Source organism: Oncorhynchus clarkii, chromosome 23 (assembly GCF_045791955.1).
Source record: "Oncorhynchus clarkii lewisi isolate Uvic-CL-2024 chromosome 23, UVic_Ocla_1.0, whole genome shotgun sequence".
In the NCBI taxonomy this organism is placed as follows: Eukaryota; Metazoa; Chordata; class Actinopteri; order Salmoniformes; family Salmonidae; genus Oncorhynchus; species Oncorhynchus clarkii.
Window position 1 is genome coordinate 138,199 of NC_092169.1, and position 18,535 is coordinate 156,733.

The 18,535-nt window shown below is 41.5% G+C and overlaps 1 protein-coding gene across 9 annotated transcripts in view; it reads right to left on the reverse strand.

The window, feature by feature from the left end:
* Positions 1-862: 862 nt before the first annotated feature.
* Positions 863-18,535, reverse strand: part of LOC139381695 (AP-3 complex subunit mu-1-like) — a 46,780-nt gene continuing 29,107 nt past the window's right edge. Inside the window, exons 1-10 of one of the 9 annotated variants that reach the window (XM_071125404.1) lie at positions 15,016-15,087; positions 13,825-14,008; positions 11,972-12,062; positions 11,682-11,853; positions 7,923-8,060; positions 7,699-7,784; positions 7,096-7,229; positions 6,767-6,974; positions 6,378-6,522; positions 1,104-2,141 (exon numbers count right to left, since the gene is read on the reverse strand). In XM_071125404.1, the coding sequence (XP_070981505.1) occupies positions 2,041-2,141; positions 6,378-6,522; positions 6,767-6,974; positions 7,096-7,229; positions 7,699-7,784; positions 7,923-8,060; positions 11,682-11,853; positions 11,972-12,062; positions 13,825-14,006 (1,257 nt within the window). In that variant the 5' untranslated portion in view covers positions 14,007-14,008; positions 15,016-15,087 and the 3' untranslated portion in view covers positions 1,104-2,040. Of the gene's footprint in view, positions 2,142-6,377; positions 6,523-6,766; positions 6,975-7,095; positions 7,230-7,698; positions 8,061-11,681; positions 11,854-11,971; positions 12,063-13,824; positions 14,012-15,015; positions 15,088-15,238; positions 15,904-18,535 lie in introns of those variants that run through there. The other 8 variants (XM_071125402.1, XM_071125403.1, XM_071125405.1 and 5 more) reach the window with 8 other exon arrangements.

Here is an 18,535-nt window from a genome sequence, read left to right on the forward strand (position 1 = left end):
GCTGGACCCTAATGGGGATCCATAATAAATAAATGCAAACACCGAGACGCAATCCTGAGGCTCATTGTCGTGCTAAACATCCGCTGCCATCACCTTGATTCAGCATGATAATGCTTGCATGTAGCAAGGAGCTGTACACAATTCCTGGAAGCTGAAAATGTCCCAGTTCTTTCATGGCTTGCATCCTCACCAGACATATCACCACCCATTGAGGACGTTTGGGATGCTCTGGATCGATGTGAACAACAGCGTGTTCCAGTTCCCGCCAATATCCAGCAACTTCGTACAGCCATTGAAGAGGAGTGGGTCAACAGCCTGATCAACTCTATGCAAAGGAGATGTTGTGCTTATCTTTATATTTTTTGTTCAGTGTAGATAAGTTGTTTCTGAACACTTCTAAATTAATCCTGAAAAATGCCATGATGATCATTGTGCCTCTAACTTTCTCACTCATCAGTATTCACGTATAATTCATTATTATGCATAATCATGGTAGCATCCACATTAACCACATTACTCTAACCCTCTATGGGAAAATGTATATTGTGCATCAGGCATAACAAATTCCAGATAGCACATTTCATTCCTTGGAGCTTACGTGGGAACGTAAGCATTTGGTTTCCAATTGGTCCAAGTGAACATTTTGCCTGTTCTGTGAATGTACATTTTAGTTTGCAGGGAGGTTTTAAAAACATTATTTGAATAATAAAATAATTTGGTAATAAAATAAGTTTGAGAACATTCTAAAATGTTGTGACCCCAAACTTTCACTAAGACTTTTAATTACACTGCTAGCTTACATTTGGGATAACTGTACTGAACTCCAAGCACCCGGCTCATGGAAACTAATTTAAGCATTAAATCATGCAAACATAAATGTTTTATTGTGGCATGCCGTCCCGTCAGTGACATTCTAACCTCTGATCTTCTTGACTTCATCCGTGCATTTCGTCCAATGCACCACCAGGAAGGAGCTAGCATGCCATGTTTTTTTAACTCATACAAAGCTGTTCATTTTAGTCTATTCAAACAGAACCCATTTCAAAGAGAACAAGTTCAGGCCAACACACCTGAACACATTTAACAAGATAGAGGATAGAGAGTTTTGTTGATGATGAGAATTAAAGTTTTTAAATAACATTCTTGGAACGTTACAAAATATTTGCTTTTAGTTTTTATGGCAAGTTTTCTTAATGTTCTGAGAACATGCCTTTAAATAGAACAATGAGGAAACCTGCAGAAAACATTATGCTGAAGTACTGAAATTTCCAAAGAAGAACACTGTTTCTTAATGTTCTCTGAACTTTGAGAACATTTCCAATGTCAAACAAGTTGGAGAATGTTCCTATGACATTACCAAAATTGAAATTAAATGTAACCATGTTTGAACTTTTAGGAAACGTTGTGTTAAAGTAATGAAAAACAAAGAAAATATTATTTTTTTGTCAAGTTCTTTAACTGTGCTGACAACGTTCCAAAGCCAAGCAACTACCCTGAACCATTCCCAGAAGGTTGTGGGAAGGTTGTAGGCAAAATAACATTAGGACAACCAAAAGGCCCTGGTGAGAACGGCAAATAAAATGCAGTAGTGACTTTATGTATATTTATTAATACTTGCAGTAATTGTTAGCTTGTATATTAATTAACACCATGTATGACCAAATGAGATTCCACTCTTGGTTGCAGTTACTCAGCATTAGAGGGTTATTAGTCATAAAATGGTCAAAAAATATGCTTTATATAAAACTAGATATTAAATCTTTACCTGCTAAAGCACAGAAATAGAATATAGAAAGAGGGGAGATGAGTAAGACAGACAGAAAGCGAGAGGTGGGCTGTGCTGGAACACAGTGAGATTCCGTAGAGGTTATTTAATTCCAGATACAGGAGAAATAATAGGGTGATTGTCTAAAACAATTCCCTTCGCAGACCAACAACTCCATTCCATCCAAATAATAAACATTTAAATAAACAACAAAGTTATTTAATACAGGCTCTGTCCCTAATATAGAAGGAGTATAGGGGTATAGGTTTCACTCTTCAAGTCCGCACCTGGAACTTCCCAGCCTTGGTGATGTATTTAACCCCTTTAAAAGGCTTGTACTTCTCACCAAACATATCCAGCCTGTTCACCTTCAGTCCTAAAACACAGTTAGCATAAACGCATCACCATTTGTTTTGCTCTGTACTGAATTTTCTTTATCTTGACATTTTGACCGCTAACATGCACTATTTTTGGGGAATGTATTAACAGTGGACAAAACAAAATACTAAAAGATTGTTTTTGGGTTAACTATTTCATGGATTTACCATAAACTTTACAGTTACCATATATTTACACATTTATCAAAACGCCTATACTGTAACATTTATCGACACACATATTCTCCATTGAGTCTGAGGTTTATTAGGTACACCCATTTATACTGAACAAAAATGTATGTAAAGTGTTGGTCCCATGTTTCATGAGCTGAAATAACGGATCATAGAAATTTTTCAAATGCACAAAAAGCTTCTCTCAAATTTTGTGCACAAATTTGTTCAAATCCCTGTTAGTGAGCATTTCTCCTTTGCCAAGAATATCCATCCACCTGACAGGTGTGGCATATCAAGAAGCTGGAAAAGTGTGCTCTTCACAAATTAATCCCGGTTTCAACTGTACCGTGAAGATGTGAACAGAGTGCCCCATGATGGCAGTGGTGTTATGGTATGGGCAGGCATAAGCTATGGAAAACAAACACAATGTGCATTCCAATTGCCATCGATAAAATGCAAGAGATACCATGGCGAGATCCTGAGGCTCATTGTCGTGCCAAACATCCGCTGCCATTACCTTGATTCAGCATGATAATGCACATCCCCATGTAGCAAGGATCTTACACAATTCCTGGAAGCTGAAAATGTCCCAGTTCTTCCATGCCCTGCATACTCACCAGGCATGTCACATATTGAGCATGTTTGGGATGTTCTGGATCGACGTGTACGACAGCGTGTTCTAGTTCCCGCCAATATCCAGAAACTTAGCACAGCCATTGAAGAGAAGTGAACATTCCACAGGCAACAATCAACAGCCTGATCAACTCTATGCAAATGAGACGTGTCACGCTGCATGAGGAAAATGGTGGTCACACTTGATACCGACTGGTTCTGATGAAACACCCCTTTTTTAAAAAGGTATCTGTGACCAACAGATGCATATCTGTAGTCCCAGTCATGTGAAATCCATAGATTGGGGCCTACTTTACTTATATGAACTGTACAGTGGTTCCTCCTTTAAAAAGTTGTGAGCTTACGCCGCGGGACTTAGAGGAAATTTGTGGTTTAGTACGGTACCCTGCTTTATCCCACTTTATTGCTCCAGACCAGCGCAATGGGGAGTTAGAGAACTGATTATGCTTTTGGGCCCCACTGTGTCTCTAACTGACAATGAATGGGCGACAAACCTAAATAGAAACTGATAATTGTGCACATCTTCAGTATTACTTCCTAAAACTGTTGTTACACAAAGGTTTTTATTATTTTATTGTTTAGGATTATTTTGCTCTTACTGAAGTACTGTATGCCACTCCCAACCGGTCACATTGTACAGTTCTTGAGTGGCGCAATGGTCTAAGACACTGCATAGCTGTGTTACAGATGCTGCTTCAATACCTGTGGTGGGCTCAACTGAGAGACCCATGAGATGACTGTAGGTTTTTGGTTTTTCTCCCTCTAAAAACAGAAATAAATCTTCCTAAATAACAAACTGCCTTGATTTACAAATTAGTAACAATGTCTCACTCCATGTTCAAGAATGTCCCTTTTCCTCGCTCATTTTATGTTATTTGAAAACGAAATCTCCAAAATATTGTTATTTTTAAACAAAGTGACTATTATTATTAATTTAGAATGATATAAAAGCCCGTTGGATATTCTCACATATATATTATTAACCCCGTTATTAGCAGGACAATATATATTGGTCACAGCTCCCGAGTGGCGCACAATGGGACTGCATTGCAGTTTTCCAGCTGTATCCACTGAAAGCGCGCGAGATTCAAGGCACAAGGGCAGGGGGCACGGGATGGGCCGCAGAGCCGCGCACAGAAGACCGACCTAGCCCATGGGGAAGGGAGGAGGAAGGGGGTGGACATCCACCCTGCCACACTGGCAACACTTTAAGGGGCATTGCACTAATAATGGCGCTGACTAGGGAAACGTTCCCGCTGTTCTGTTCTTAGTGCCAGTCCGCAGGTTCAAACTAAAGCAATGTAAATAATAAATGGCATCTTTATGCTTTCATTCATAAAATAATAAAAATACTCTTTCAAAATGCTGATGTTTATTTAGTTATGGATCCATAACGAATTACTACGGGAATAAATATCACTGAATTACAGAAATATCCTCCAAGCCTCTTATATGTAATTATTGGCGGAGAGTCACATCATATTTTTTAGATATACTGTAGGCTTACCGTAGGCGACGAGAGTCTCACTAGTATTGAGTAATGTGCTGTTAAAAGTGGTGTAGGTCTTATTTAAAGAGGATTTATTTAACTAGGCAAGTCAGTTAAGAACAAATTGTTATTTACAAGAACAGCCTACTCCTTCCGCCTCGTCGGGGAATTGAACCCCGGTATCCTGCGCACCCGCAGGACACTACATTCTTTAGCTAAATAGACCAGTACTGTACTCCCGACCATCACGTTGTACAGCGTCATATTTCCCGTCCCCATCCTAACGGAAACCCAGAGGGTTTTTCATTTTCCTTGGAATAGAACCTCCATAATATTAAATCAAATTAATTAAGCAAGTACCAGTCAAAAGTTTGGACAAACCTACTCATTCCAGGGTTTTTTTTTATTTTTACTATTATTCTACAATGTAGAAGTGAAGACATCACAACTATGAAATAACACATATGGAATCAGTTAAGGTACAAATTCTTATTTACAATGCTAGTTAGTGCTAGTTTGACCCCCAGAGGGCATCTTTGAGAAGCATTTGGTAGCCTTCAATAAGGCCTGTACTAGAGATTGCGGGCACGCGGGAGACAGGGGTTCAATTCGCCAACGGGGAAAAACTAGCACTAACGAGCATTAATGGTACCAGTGGTTCACACTTAAAAAACGTGCCATAAAATTATGTGGCACCATGCAAGCTGCACTGCAACTGTTAAAAGATGAACCATTGTAACAATAAAATCTTTGAAATTGTTGCATGTTGCATTTATATATTTTTTTCAGTGTAGGATGCCCCTATGTCTCCAGAACAACCTGAATTTTTCAGGGAACGGAAGTGCTGCGCAATTGGTATCAAGAGGACCTAACATGTGCCAGGAAAATATTCCCCACACCATTACACCACCAGCCTGTAACAAGGCAGGATGTGGCCATGGACTCATGATACTTACACCAAATTCGGACTGCCATCAGCATGACTCATCAGGAGCTGGGATTCGTCAGAGGAGGCAATGTTTTTCCACTATTCAATTGTCCAGTGTTGGTGATCACGTGCCCACTGCAGCTGCTTCTTCTTGTTTTTAGCTGATAGGAGTGGAACCCGGTGTGGTTGTCTGCTTCAATAGCCCATCTGTGACAAGGACTGACGAGTTGTGCATTCTGAGATGCCGTTCTCAGAATTTGTACTGCACCGTTATTAGCTTATTTGTGACTTGCATGTTAGCTTGCATTTATCCTTTGACCTCTCATCAACGAGCTGTTTTCGCCCACAGGACTGCCACTGCCTGGATGTTTTTATTTTGTCTTACCATTCTCTGTAAACCCTAGACAGTGTCGTGCATGAAAAGTCCAAGGGGTCGGCCATTTCTGAGATACTAGAACTGGCGTGCCTGGCAACGACGATCATACCTCGCTTAGGTCACTCGTTTTGCCCATTCTCAACGTCCAATCGAACAGTAACTGAATGCCTTGATGCCTGTCTGACTGCTTTATTTATATAGCAAGCCACAGCCACGGCTCACTGTCTGTAGGAGTGAACCATTTTCGTGAACGGGGTGGTGTACCTAATAAACTGAGTGTACATTGATATTTAGCATGCAGTATTACTATGGCAATACAACCTTTTACAGAGCATGTTACTACCCCCAACACCATAAACTTTACTGCCAAGACACAGAGAAAGATTAGCTTAATTCCAAATTTACCCCTAGCACCTATTACTGAGCCACTCATAGATCTATGAAAATTGGATCAATGGAAGCAATATGGTCACATTTCAACAGTCAATAAGGAGGCAAGACTAAACTATTACCATAAGACTTCTACTTATCCAATTCCTCCAGATCTACAAGGGGGCTAGGTAGTAGGAACCGATTTGGAATAACCCAACAATTGGGAGAGGCTGAAAGGGACAAAAGTTACAGGTCAGGGGTACCTGATATTGCAAGTTGCTGTATATTCAGGTCGATGTTCAGACTGGGGTTCTCCTCTGGTTTGGGGGCTCCAGCCTGCAGACTCAGACTACCTCGCAAGTTAGGAAGCTTCTGTGGGTTCAACTTTCCAATGTCCCACACCAACAACTAGAGAGAAGAGAGCGTGGGAGAGAGAGAGAGAAAGAAAAAGAGAGAGAAGGGGGGGGGGGGGGGGGGGGGTTAGGTTCAGGGATACTTGTGAGATGGAGAAGTTTGTTAATAGTAATGTCTGCTGATTTGCTGTTTACCTGGTCTAACGTGGAAATAGGGTCGTAGGTATAGCTACTCTGTGTAGTGGTTAGGCTCAGGGGTTAGAGGTTACAAGGTAACAGGGAAGTAGGCGTGTAGTTACCTTTGTACCATTGTCATATGTGTAACTGCCCTGTGTGGCAGTCAGATTGATGCTGAGGATAGTTTTGGGCAAGTGGACCGTGACCATCACCCCTTCGACCGTCTTTCCCATGGTCTGCTTCGGTCCAACGGTCACGTCCAGACGGCCATCAGAACCACACTCAAAGAAACTGATGCTCTGCTTCACATACACTGGGATGGCTACAAGACTGCATAGAATATAACAGAATAAATAGATTACCAATACTATTATTAAACTGGGATGGCTACCAGACTGAAAATAATAGACATGGTAGTGTTAGGATTAGGGGTCAGAGTTGAAAGCCTTACTTCTGTGCATTGACGTGATAGGTCATTAGGGTGAAGTTCCCATCAGGGGGAATGAAGGAGAGGACGCGCTCAGATTCCCAGAGTTTATAGCGAACACATGGGTGGAAACTCACATCGTCAAGGAGACGAGGATTCTGCAACGACAAAATGCAGTATGAATAGACCAATACACTGGGGCTCTCTCTCTGTGTGTGGGAAGGGAAATGCCTAGTTAGTTGCACAACTGAATGCATTCAGCCAAAATGTGTCAGGCTGCCTTAATCGATGTCCACAGCACCCGGGGAGCAGTTGTTGTTGGGGGTTTACTGCCTTGCTCAAGGGCAGAGCGGCGAAATTTTTCCACTTTCCTGGCTCGGTGATTCGAACCAGCAACCTTTTGGTTACTGGCCCAGCGCTCTTAACCGCTAGGCTACCTGCCACCCGTGTGTGTGTGTGTATGTGTGTGTGGTCAATTTGAATTGAAGGAAATCAATTCAAGAAGTAACTTTCAAAAGTTATTTATTATTTCCATTTTTTTATTAAAAAGTTAAATCACTTCCTGAAATGACTACCTTCAATTCGAATGGACCCCAACCCTGATATAGTGTGTGTGTGGGGGCCCACCATGAAGGAGAGTGTGAGGTCGGGCATACCAGACAGCTTGACACACGCCTCGACCACGCCCTGGATCTCTGCAAACACTGTTGTACCTGTTAACCAATCATAACACAGCTTACAGACGACACACACACACACACAAACTCCTGATGCCTGACCTTTAACCTCTGGATCTGACTTCCGGGATCTCTGCACCGTGGTGCCGGTGGACAAGTCAGTACTGCTCCTACCTGATTGGTCCAGGATAGCGTCAATCTCCTCCACCACGTCAAAGTAAGCTTCATTATTGGTGTACCTCACTCCGGCCCGCCTCCACGGGATGGTCGACAGCTGACCAGTTGGGAACGTGTCTCCAACGTTACTGGTCCCTGGAACACACACACACACACTTTTTAAACTAACTCATAACATACGCTGCTGCTACAGTTTATTATCTATCCTGTTGCCTAGTCACTTTATCTCGACCTAGTGTTTTTAGAAAGTTCACACCCCTTGACTTTTTCCACATTTTGTTGTGTTACAAAGTGGGATTAAAATGGATGTCATTTTTTGTCAACGACCTACACAAAATACTCTAATGTCAAAGTGGAAGAATATTTAAAACAATTTAATGGAAAATAAAACACTAATATTTCTTCATTAGATAAGTATTCAGCCCCCTGAGTTAATACATGTTAGAGTCACGTTTAGCAGCGATTACAGCTGTAAGAGCTTTTGCACAGCTGGATTGTATGATATTTGCCCATTATTTAAAAAATGATTCAAGCACTGTCAAGTTGGATGTTGATCATTGCAAAACAGTAATTTTCAAGTCTTGCCATACATTTTTAAGCCGATTTAAGTCAAAACTGTAACTAAGTTACTCAGGAACATTCAATGTTGCCTTGATAAGCAGACTAAACCAAGTTTCCTCTATAATTTTGCCTGTGCTAAGCTCTTTTCCGTTTCTTTTTATCCTAAAAAAAACTCCTTAGTCCTTGCCGATGACAAGCCACCACCATGCTTGAAAATATGAAGAGTGGTACTCAGTGAAGTGTTGGATTTGCCCCAAACATCACACTTTGTATTCAGGATAAAAACGTGCATTTCCTTGCCTCTTTTTTTGCAATATGTACTTAAGTGCCCTGTTGCAAACAGGATGCATGTTTTGGAATATTTGGAATCTGTACAGGCTTCATCCATTTCACTCTGTCATTTATGTTAATATTGTAGAGTAACTACAATGTTTTTAATCCATCCTCAGTTATCTCCCATCCCAGCCATTAAACTCTTTTAAAATCACCATTGACCTTATGGTGAAATCCCTGAGCGATTTCCTTCCTCTCCGGCAACTGAGTTAGGAAGGGCACCTGTATCTTTGTAGTGACTGGGTGTATTGATACACCATCCAAAGTATAATTAATAACAGCCATGCTCAAAGGGAAACTCTACCAATAGGTAGGTGCCCTTCTTTGTGAACCATTGGCCATGTTCTGTTATAATCTCCACCTGGCACAGCAAGAAGAGGACTGGCCACTCCTCATAGCCTAGTTCCTCTCTAGGTTTCTTTCTAGTTTCTGGCCTTTCTAGGGAGTTTTTCCTAGCCACCATGCTTCTACACCTGCATTGCTTGCTGTTTTGGGTTTAGGCTGGGTTTCTGTACAGCACTTTGTGACAGCAGCTGATGTAAGAAAGGCTTTATAAATAAATTAGATTGATTGAGGTTTATCGGTGCAATTTTTACTGCCAAATAACTTATTCAGCTAGCTGGCCGTAAAAATTGCACTGATAAACAACGGGGAATTGTAGTCTCCTCGTCCTTCTGCAACTTGCCTGCCAATGCATGCTTGTCACTACCAAGCACCCAAGCTAACTGACAAAAGTTGGCTAGATTGCTATACTTCCAAACAGAAATGAGAAAACACCTCACTCTGACCATTTTACTCGCAGAAGCAGAACTGGTTAGGCTGTTTACATGTTGTTATCTAAAGCATTGACTAACTATTACTTTTTTTACGTTTACTGACACCAGTCATATTCAGCGGTTGTTGAGCATTTGTAAATGTATCAGTTGTTCTGCGCTCTGCCACATTCAGATGGAGTGCTCTGAAATCGGAGTAGATAACCAGAGTGAATTTGCAAATGCAAGAGATACGCTAACTGGATAACAGTTGGTTAGCCTGCAAGAACTTGACGAAATAAAACCTGCATCTGTAGCTGTGTATAACCCCCAAAAGACAATATGAGGAGAAAAGTCAGTCAGTCACCCACTCCTCCAATGGCATGACATGAAATTATCCTACCTAGCTAACGATAGACTCAGGGTTTTTAGCTTGCTAAATAATTGTATTTTTTATTTGATTTAACCTTTAACTCGACAAGTCAGTTAAGAGCAAATTCTTATTTACAATGACGGCCTACCCTGGCCAAACCCTTCCCTAATCCGGACGACGCTGGACCAATTGTGCGCAACCCTATAGGACTCCTGATCACGGCCGGTTGTGATACAGCCTGGGATCGAACCAGGGTCTGTAGTGACGCCTCTAGTACTGAGATGCAGTGCCTAAGACCGAAACGCTGGCCTATTAGCCACATTATGACTGACTTGTGATCATTGACAGACAAAGTACTGTCAGTTCCACTTTAAACTCTAGGTCCCCGTTACTTTGTGTGCTAAATGTGAAATGTTTTTTGCAATGTGAAGTAATAGTAATAGATTTATCTTGGGAAATGCTTAACGGTTGTGTTTTTGTATTGTTATGATTGGAACCTACTGGCTTTTTATGTCCCAGTGTATGGACTGCTTATCCTTTAACATAATGCAGTGTGTAACTGCTGTCTTTCCCTCAGCCCTATGCAGTGGTGTAGTGGTGCCTGGAGAAGTGGGTATAAGCTAATTTTGCCAAAAGGTTCCCAAACGGTCTGAAAAAAAAAATGAAAAAAGAAAGGATTTATGTTTTCCTATATATTTTTTCAGATTTTCACTCTCAAAATTACGCATTTTTTAAATAGAAATAACTAAAGTTTGATCCAAGTCCACAACAATGCTTAAACCACATAAATCTGATTGGGTGGGCCTGTCAGGTCCTGGCTCCCCAGTGGGTGGGTCTTTGTCCACCCAGGAGCATCCATGTCTATGCCCCTGATGCAAATGGCGCATGACGACAATTGCAGCAACACAAATAACACTTCGGACTAAACTGTTTCAATATCTGGTTTGCATAACCATTGTTGCCTAAGTTAGCATTTACTGGCGGTTATCATTAGTTGAAACATCTTTCCTACCCTACCGGCTACCGATGTCATTCTTCTGTGAGCTGTTCCATGCCAAAACCTGCAGGCAGCAAGAACTACACACTCTTGCTGCCTGCAGATGATATTCTGCTGAAACTAGGCTGTGTGCATGTGAATATATTTCACGTGCTTTGTGATTGGGGCAGTAGGGTAGCCTAGTGGTTAGGGTAGCCTAGTGGTTAGAGCGTTGGACTAGTAATCGAAAGGTTGCAAGTTCAAATCCCAGAGCTAAGGTTTGTACCTTGGTTTGTACCAAGGTCAGCTCGGGGAAAGGTTGCAAGTTCAAATCCCAGAGCTAAGGTTTGTACCTTGGTTTGTACCAAGGTCAGCTCAGGGATTTGAACTTGCAACCTTTCGATTACTAGTCCAACAAATCTGTTGTTCTGCCCCTGAACAGGCAGTTAACCCACTGTTCCTAGGCCGTCATTGAAAATAAGAATTTGTTCTTACTGACTTGCCTAGTTAAATAAAGGTCAAATTTTAAAAAATTATGTAGTCTACTTTGTGCATTATTTCTCTATTGTACTACATAATTGATCAGTCGTATACTTCCACTACACTACTTTGATATCAGTAGGGATTAAGAAGTGAGTATACGCCACTGAAAAAAGTTGCTAACCGACTTGTCAAAACTATAGTTTGTTAACAAGAAATTTGTGGAGTTGTTGAAAAACGAGTTTTAATGACTCCAACCTAAGTGTATGTAAACTTCCGACCTGTCAGTGTGTTGACAACAGATCGGAGGATGGTGGGTGGTCTGATCATCTCTTTGAGGACGTTAGATTCGGTTGCCAGGGGAAACCCGTTGTCAAGCATCTCCTCCAACAGCTCATACACCATCACCATGTGGTCCTTGACTACTGTCTCCGAACACTCCCCAAAGTAGTCCTGCAGAAAAAAAACGCACACACACACACTTAAACATTACTGGTTATAAAATAATTAACTAATCCAGGTTGAACTAGTCAGGTTGAACTAATCCTGGCAATCTGTCAGGTTGTCAGACCTGGATCATCTCTGCGACGCGGTGCAGGAACTCAATGACAAACAGCGGAGGAACCTCAGTCTGGATGACAGAGAGGAAGAACAGCTTGTCCCTGTAATAATAAAATGTGTGAAGCAACGTTCATACATTGTATACAAAACAAATGTTATAAAAAAACACACTAATAAAGACAGACCTTAAAACTGTCTGTCTTGAGTGAGCAGGTTTTTATATTGGCTTTGGATATATGACGGTTTCTTAAATAGTGATATAAATTCTAATAAAATAACTTGTAGATGATGAGGTGTGAGTGTGCGTCCTGTAGCTGTTGAAGTGTGTGTGTGTGTGTGTGTGTGTGTGTGCGAGCATGTCTTTCTATGCATACATACAGTGCATTCAGAAAGTATTCAGACCCCTTGACTTTTCCCACATTTTGTTAGCCTTTTTCTAAAATTGATTAAATGATTTGTTTCCCCTCAAATCTACACACAATACCCCACAATGACAAAGCGAAAACAGGTTTTTAGAAATTACCTTATATACGCAAGTATTCAGACCCTTAGCTATGAGACTCAAAATTGAACTCTGGTGCATCCTGTTTCCATTGATCATCCTTGAGATGTGTCTACAACTTGGAGTCCACCTGTGGTAAATTCAATTGATTGGACATGATTTGGAAAGGCACACACCTGTCTATATAAGATCCCACAATTTACAATGCATGTCAGAGCAAAAATCAAGCCATGAGGTTGAAGGAATTGTCCGTAGAGCTCCAAGACAGGATTGTGTTAAGGCACAGATCTGGGGAAGGGTAGAAAACATTTCTGCAGCATTGAAGGTTGCCAAGAACACAGTGGCCTCGTCATTCTTAAATGGAAGACGTTTGGAACCACCAAGTCTCTTCCTAGAGTTGGTTGCCTGGACAAACTGAGCATTCGGGGGAGAAGGGCCTTGGTCAGGGAGGTGACCAAGAACCTGAATGTCACTGACAGAACTCCAGGGTTCTTCTGGAAGGTTCTCCCATCTCCACAGAAGAACAACCATCTCTGCAGCACTCCACCAATCAGACCAGACAGAAGCCACTCCTCAGAAAAAGGCACATAACAGCCCGCTTGGAGTTTGCCAAAAGGCACCTAAAGGACTTCTCAGACCATGAGGAACAAGATTCTCGGGTCTGATGAAACCAAGATTGAACTCTTTGGCCTGAATTGCCAAGCGTCACATCTGGAGGAAACCTGGCACCATCCCTACGATGAAGCATACCGTGGGGATGTTTTTCAGCGGCAGGGACTGGGAAACTAGTCAGGATCGAGGGAAAGATGTACAGCGAGATCCTTGATGAAGTCCTGAGCGCTCTGGAGCAAGTTATCAGACTGGGGAGAAGATTCACCTTCCAACAGGACCCTAAGCACACAGCCAAGGCAACGCAGGAGTGGCTTTGGGACACATCTCTGAATGTCCTTGAGTGGCCCTGCCAGAACCCGGACTTGAACCGGATTGAACATTTCTGGAGAGACCTGAAAATATCTGTGTAGCGATGCTCCCCATCAACCTGACAGAGCATGAGAAGAATGGGAGAAACTCCCCAAAGACAGGTGTTTCAAGCTTTTAGCATCCTACCCAAGAAGACTTGAGGCTGTAATTGCTGACAAAGGTGCATCAACAAAGTACTGAGTAAAGGGTCTGAATACTTATGTAAATGTGATTTCTGTTTCATACATTTGCAAACATATCGAAAAAAAAAAACGTTTTTCACTAGTTCATTATGGGGTATTGTGTGTAGATTGATTAAGGGGAATAAGCCTGTAACGTAACAAAACGTGAAAAAAAAATCAAGGGGTCTGAATACAGTCCTAATACACTGCATGCATGACCTGTAGATGCTGATGAGGTAGTGATGAGGGGTGTGTATGACAGGTGGAACGTCCTCAGGTTCCAGAGCCTTCTCTTTGGCTTCCAGGAAGTAGTCACACACCGACCGACTGACCACACTTTTCCAGTGCTTCTCCAGGAAGATCTCCCCTGAAGGGTTGATCAAGAACAGGCTGTTGATCATCTCTGCTGGTAGAGAGGGACAGGTGTTACACAGGTAGGTTTGTTTGTGTGTGTGTGGCCTACCGAGTGGCGCAGTGGTCTAAAGAGATTCTGGGTTCGAGTCCAGGCTCTGTCGTGACCGGGAGACCCATGGGGCGGCGGCGCACAATTGGCACAGCGTTGTCCGGGTTAGGGGAGGGTTTGTCCGGCAGGGATGTCCTTGTCACATCGCGCAATAGCGACTCCTGTGGCGGGCCGGGTGCAGTGCACGCTGACACTGGAGCAGTGTACTTGTTTCCTCCGACACATTGGTGCGGCTGGCATCAGGGTAAAGTGGGCATTGTGTCAAGAAGCAGTGCGGCTTGGTTTGATTGTGTTTTGGAGTACGCACAGCTCCCGACCTTCGCGTCTCCCGAGTCCATACGGGAGTTGCAGCAATGAGACAATACTAACTACCAATTGGAAGGGCTAAAAATAAATTAATATAAAGGTTTGTTTGTGTGCTCACGGGTCCACAGCCCTAAGCCAAAGGTGTAACACATGTGTCCTACATTACATGGCTAGAGACATATTATCTACCCCGTGGATCAGATCAGTGGGATAGACAGGCCAGAACAGTACGACAGACCAGGGTTGTGTACAATGCAATGAAATCACTGTCTTTCACTTTAGTTTGGTATGTGCCACGTTGCATCCAAGATGCAGAGACAAACTCCAGATGTCTAGAAGGGCTGTACAGCATAAAGTTGATCCATGATGATAAATATCATCCACTGTCAGATGTTAAAATCAAAGCCTAGTAGTCCACTGGCTAAATAGTTCAATCTGGTTATTAACTAGCTCATAAACTCTGCCTGCACCGATATGGACTCAACGAAGTTAGCCTTGCAGCCTCGAGCACAGTGATCTAACTGTCTGCAACATTGTAGCCAGCAATCTTATTGTAGCTTGTGACATCAGCAAGATGACTCTTGTTAAATCGGTTGATATAGCGGTTAAATTAGTTAAAGTGTATCAAAAAGTATCATTACCTGCTTTGTTCCAGTGCTAGTGGCAGGAATAAAACTGTGTTGCACTGTCAGAGTAGTCTGGCCACTATACACAGAAGCCTGATTTAATATGCACATTTCTACTCTTATCAGCACAATATACAACCTTTAAACATTACATAAAACCTTTGAACATTCAACCTCGACATTTGTGAATATCTGTGTGTAACATGCACTGACCGAAAAGCACAACATCAACTCTTACCAAAGTTCCTGTATTTCTAGTCAGGCACAATCGTCTGCAGGCAGCTAATATCCCGTTCAAAACAATTGGAATCTCGGAAATCTCCGACTCCGCAGCAGTCTAAGGCACTGCAGCGCTAGAGGCGTCACAACAGACCAGGGTTGTGTAATGTCACAACCGGCCGTGATCGGAAGTCCCATAATTAGCACAGCGTTATCCGGGTTGGTTCATCACGCTTTAGCGACTCACTAGTTACCATAGCCACAAAGTCAGAAACCCCGCCTATTTCTAAAACGTATCTTTTTAAAGTGTGATTGTAAACCTAACCTTAAATTAAGTCCAAAAATAAAAACACGTGTCATGATTTTGACTTTGTGGATGTGGTAGCCGTTGTATTGTCAGTGATTATTTTAAAGCCGTTTCCCCTGTCTAGATTAATTTTGATATTCTCATCTTTACTCAAGGAGGTCTCGGCGTAATCATTCATGGTGTCAGGCGAACCTAGTGCAAAGAAACTCCGACCGTTCGAGGAGAAAAAGGATAACGCATCAGAAAATTAAAAAAAAACTTCAGAGAAAGCTCCAAAGAGGAAAACTCCAGAGAGAACCTCGACCAACCCAGGTAGCTAATAGCTATAGTAGCTAGTTGAATGCAGCTCTGCTGGGCATGGCTACTGACTACACACTAGTCTGGCTTCAAGAGTTTTCGCTAGCATGCAGCTACTGTATATGTCTGTTTGCCAAAACCTCGAAGGGAGGGGCTAGTCGGTGAACTCTGAATGTATCTAATTTATTCAGTACAGAAATGTGTGCACACTGCTACACACGGAAATCATTATGAATTATTAAGCCTTTGTGTTTTTTTTTATTACATAAATACTTCAAAATTCACAAAAGGTGATGTTAGAACAAAACGTATAGCTAAAATCTCTTAAGCCTGTGTTTGTTTACCACAGACCTTATTTTCTGCATTTATCGAAACACCCTACAAAAAAACAACATTTTCCCATAGGTTTTGTTAAATGAACCACAAGAAGGCCAGCATCCCAACTTTTGACTTTGAGACTGGTGTTTTGCGGATACTATTTAATGAAGCTGCCAGTTGAGGACTTGTGAGGCGTCTGTTTCTCACTCAAACTAGACACTCCAATGTACTTGTTCTCTTGCTTAGTTGTGCACTGGGGCCTCCCATTCCTCTTTATATTCTGGTTAGGGCCAGTTTGCGTTGCTCTGTGAAGGGAGTAGTACACAGCTTTGTATGTATCTTCCGTTTCTTGGCAATTTCTTGCATGGAATTTTGATTTTTTTCTCTGTAATTTAGGCCAATAGGGTGGACATTTGAAGGGGACATACAGACTAATAACATTAAACATTTATACAACTTTGAGTGTTTCAATTTATTTAGCTTTGCACCATAGTTTTTTCCACTAAAGAAATTGTCACTTCCTGAGTGTGGTGTCATTGTAGGAAGTGGGTTGTTTTCTTAAATGGAGAATTACAACAAACTAGCAAGATGGAAAGTGATATCAGGGACACACAGAAAATCTTAAATGAATAATCAATACAAAAATTGTAAAAACATTTTATTGATGAGAGGGAATTTAACTAGGACTACAAAATGCTTTGAATATTTTATGACTTTTATGGCTTCTATTTTTTGTGGAAGTTTATGATTAACACCTGGGGACAGAAAAGGCACCACCTAGTAGGAATGACCCAGCTAGTGCAGCCCATATGTCTTTATGTAGCTATGCGTGCTCTGAAGTTCCCTGCAATCAGTGGTTTAGGGTAAGAGGTTAGGGGTCAGAGACTCTGTACTGTCACCCGAGTCTCCTTGGTCTGTCTGACTCAAAATCCTTGAAGCACCGATAAAAATAATGTTTTAGTCTGAGTGGCTGTCTGTCCTCAGCACAAGTTCAATGTCACTGTAGTGTCACAAAAGGAAAGCTACTCACTCCGCAATTTAAAAAAAATATATTTGACCTTTATTTAACTAGGCAAGTCAGTTATGAACAAATTCTTATTTTCAATGACGGCCTAGGAACAGTGGGTTAACTGCCTTGTTCAGGGGCAGAACGACAGATAATGGACTAAAGGAGCCTTACGTTACAAGAACCTTCCTTACATGTTCTGTTTCGAGGTGAAGTGACTCTGGCAGCCAAAATTGCCAAATATTCCATCTAAATGTGAATCGATTCTCAATTACGGTGTGGTTCTAGAAACAAAGCCCTCTACTTTCATTTCACATCCAAATAATTTCACAAATGCACAATACAATGTTTTAACCGGTTTTAAAACAGTTGTAGCTGAGGAACGCTCAACTCTGTTCGCTTATATCAAGATGAAGTTGAGTTTTGATAAGCTTACCTCTACCAACGTTTGTCCTGTACATATGTTTTAATAACTTTTATCGAATACAACCAGACTTTTTCCTCATCTGTAGTCAGTATTCATTTTGGAAACATACTTAATGGTTTACTTCATATTATGAAGCATGTCTTACCTTAATTGAAAATTTGACCATAGAAAGGTGGAGGCAATTATTTTATAGACTTCATAGGCAGTGCGTGAATTTCAGGTTTGGGGAAGCATACAAAAGATCTACTTCTATGATCCATTTCTACTGATCTGCATGTCAGTTAGGATTTTCATATGTGCATTTTCGTGGAACAGTTTGATTTAAATAATAGCATTTTAGTTTCTCAATCATTGTCATGTGGTTAATCATAATGATAAAAGTTAATTCAACTAATGCAGAGCACCAGCCTCTGCCGTATAGACACGCTGATACACCGGGATCATTGGCGGCTAAATAGCCTAAATGAGCACTTGGTCTATAACTCCATTGTCAACTAAGTAAAAATAGCCTACATAAAGCTGACAAAAACGGTAGATAATACTAATGAAAATACTGTTTTTATCAATCACATCTATGCCTGTCATCCTCCCTTTTCTATCTGTCTTGACTTGAGCTATCGCCAGTGAAGTGCAACATGAACTGAATCTGACCTGAAGTAATTGTTTACAGACAGATTATTTCACTTATACGTCACTGTATCACAATTCCAGTGGGTCAGAAGTTTACATACACAAAGTTGACTTTCCCTTTAAACAGCTTGGAAAATTCCATAAAATGTCATGGCTTTAGAGGCTGATAGGCTAATTAACATCATTTGAGTCAAATGGGGGGTACCTGTGGTTGTATTTCAAGGCCTACCTTCAAACTCAGTGCCTCTTTGCTTGACATCATGGGAAAATCAGCCAAGACATGGCCTCAAACCATTTTTCTCTACGTCACCCACGCACTTTCAACATTAAG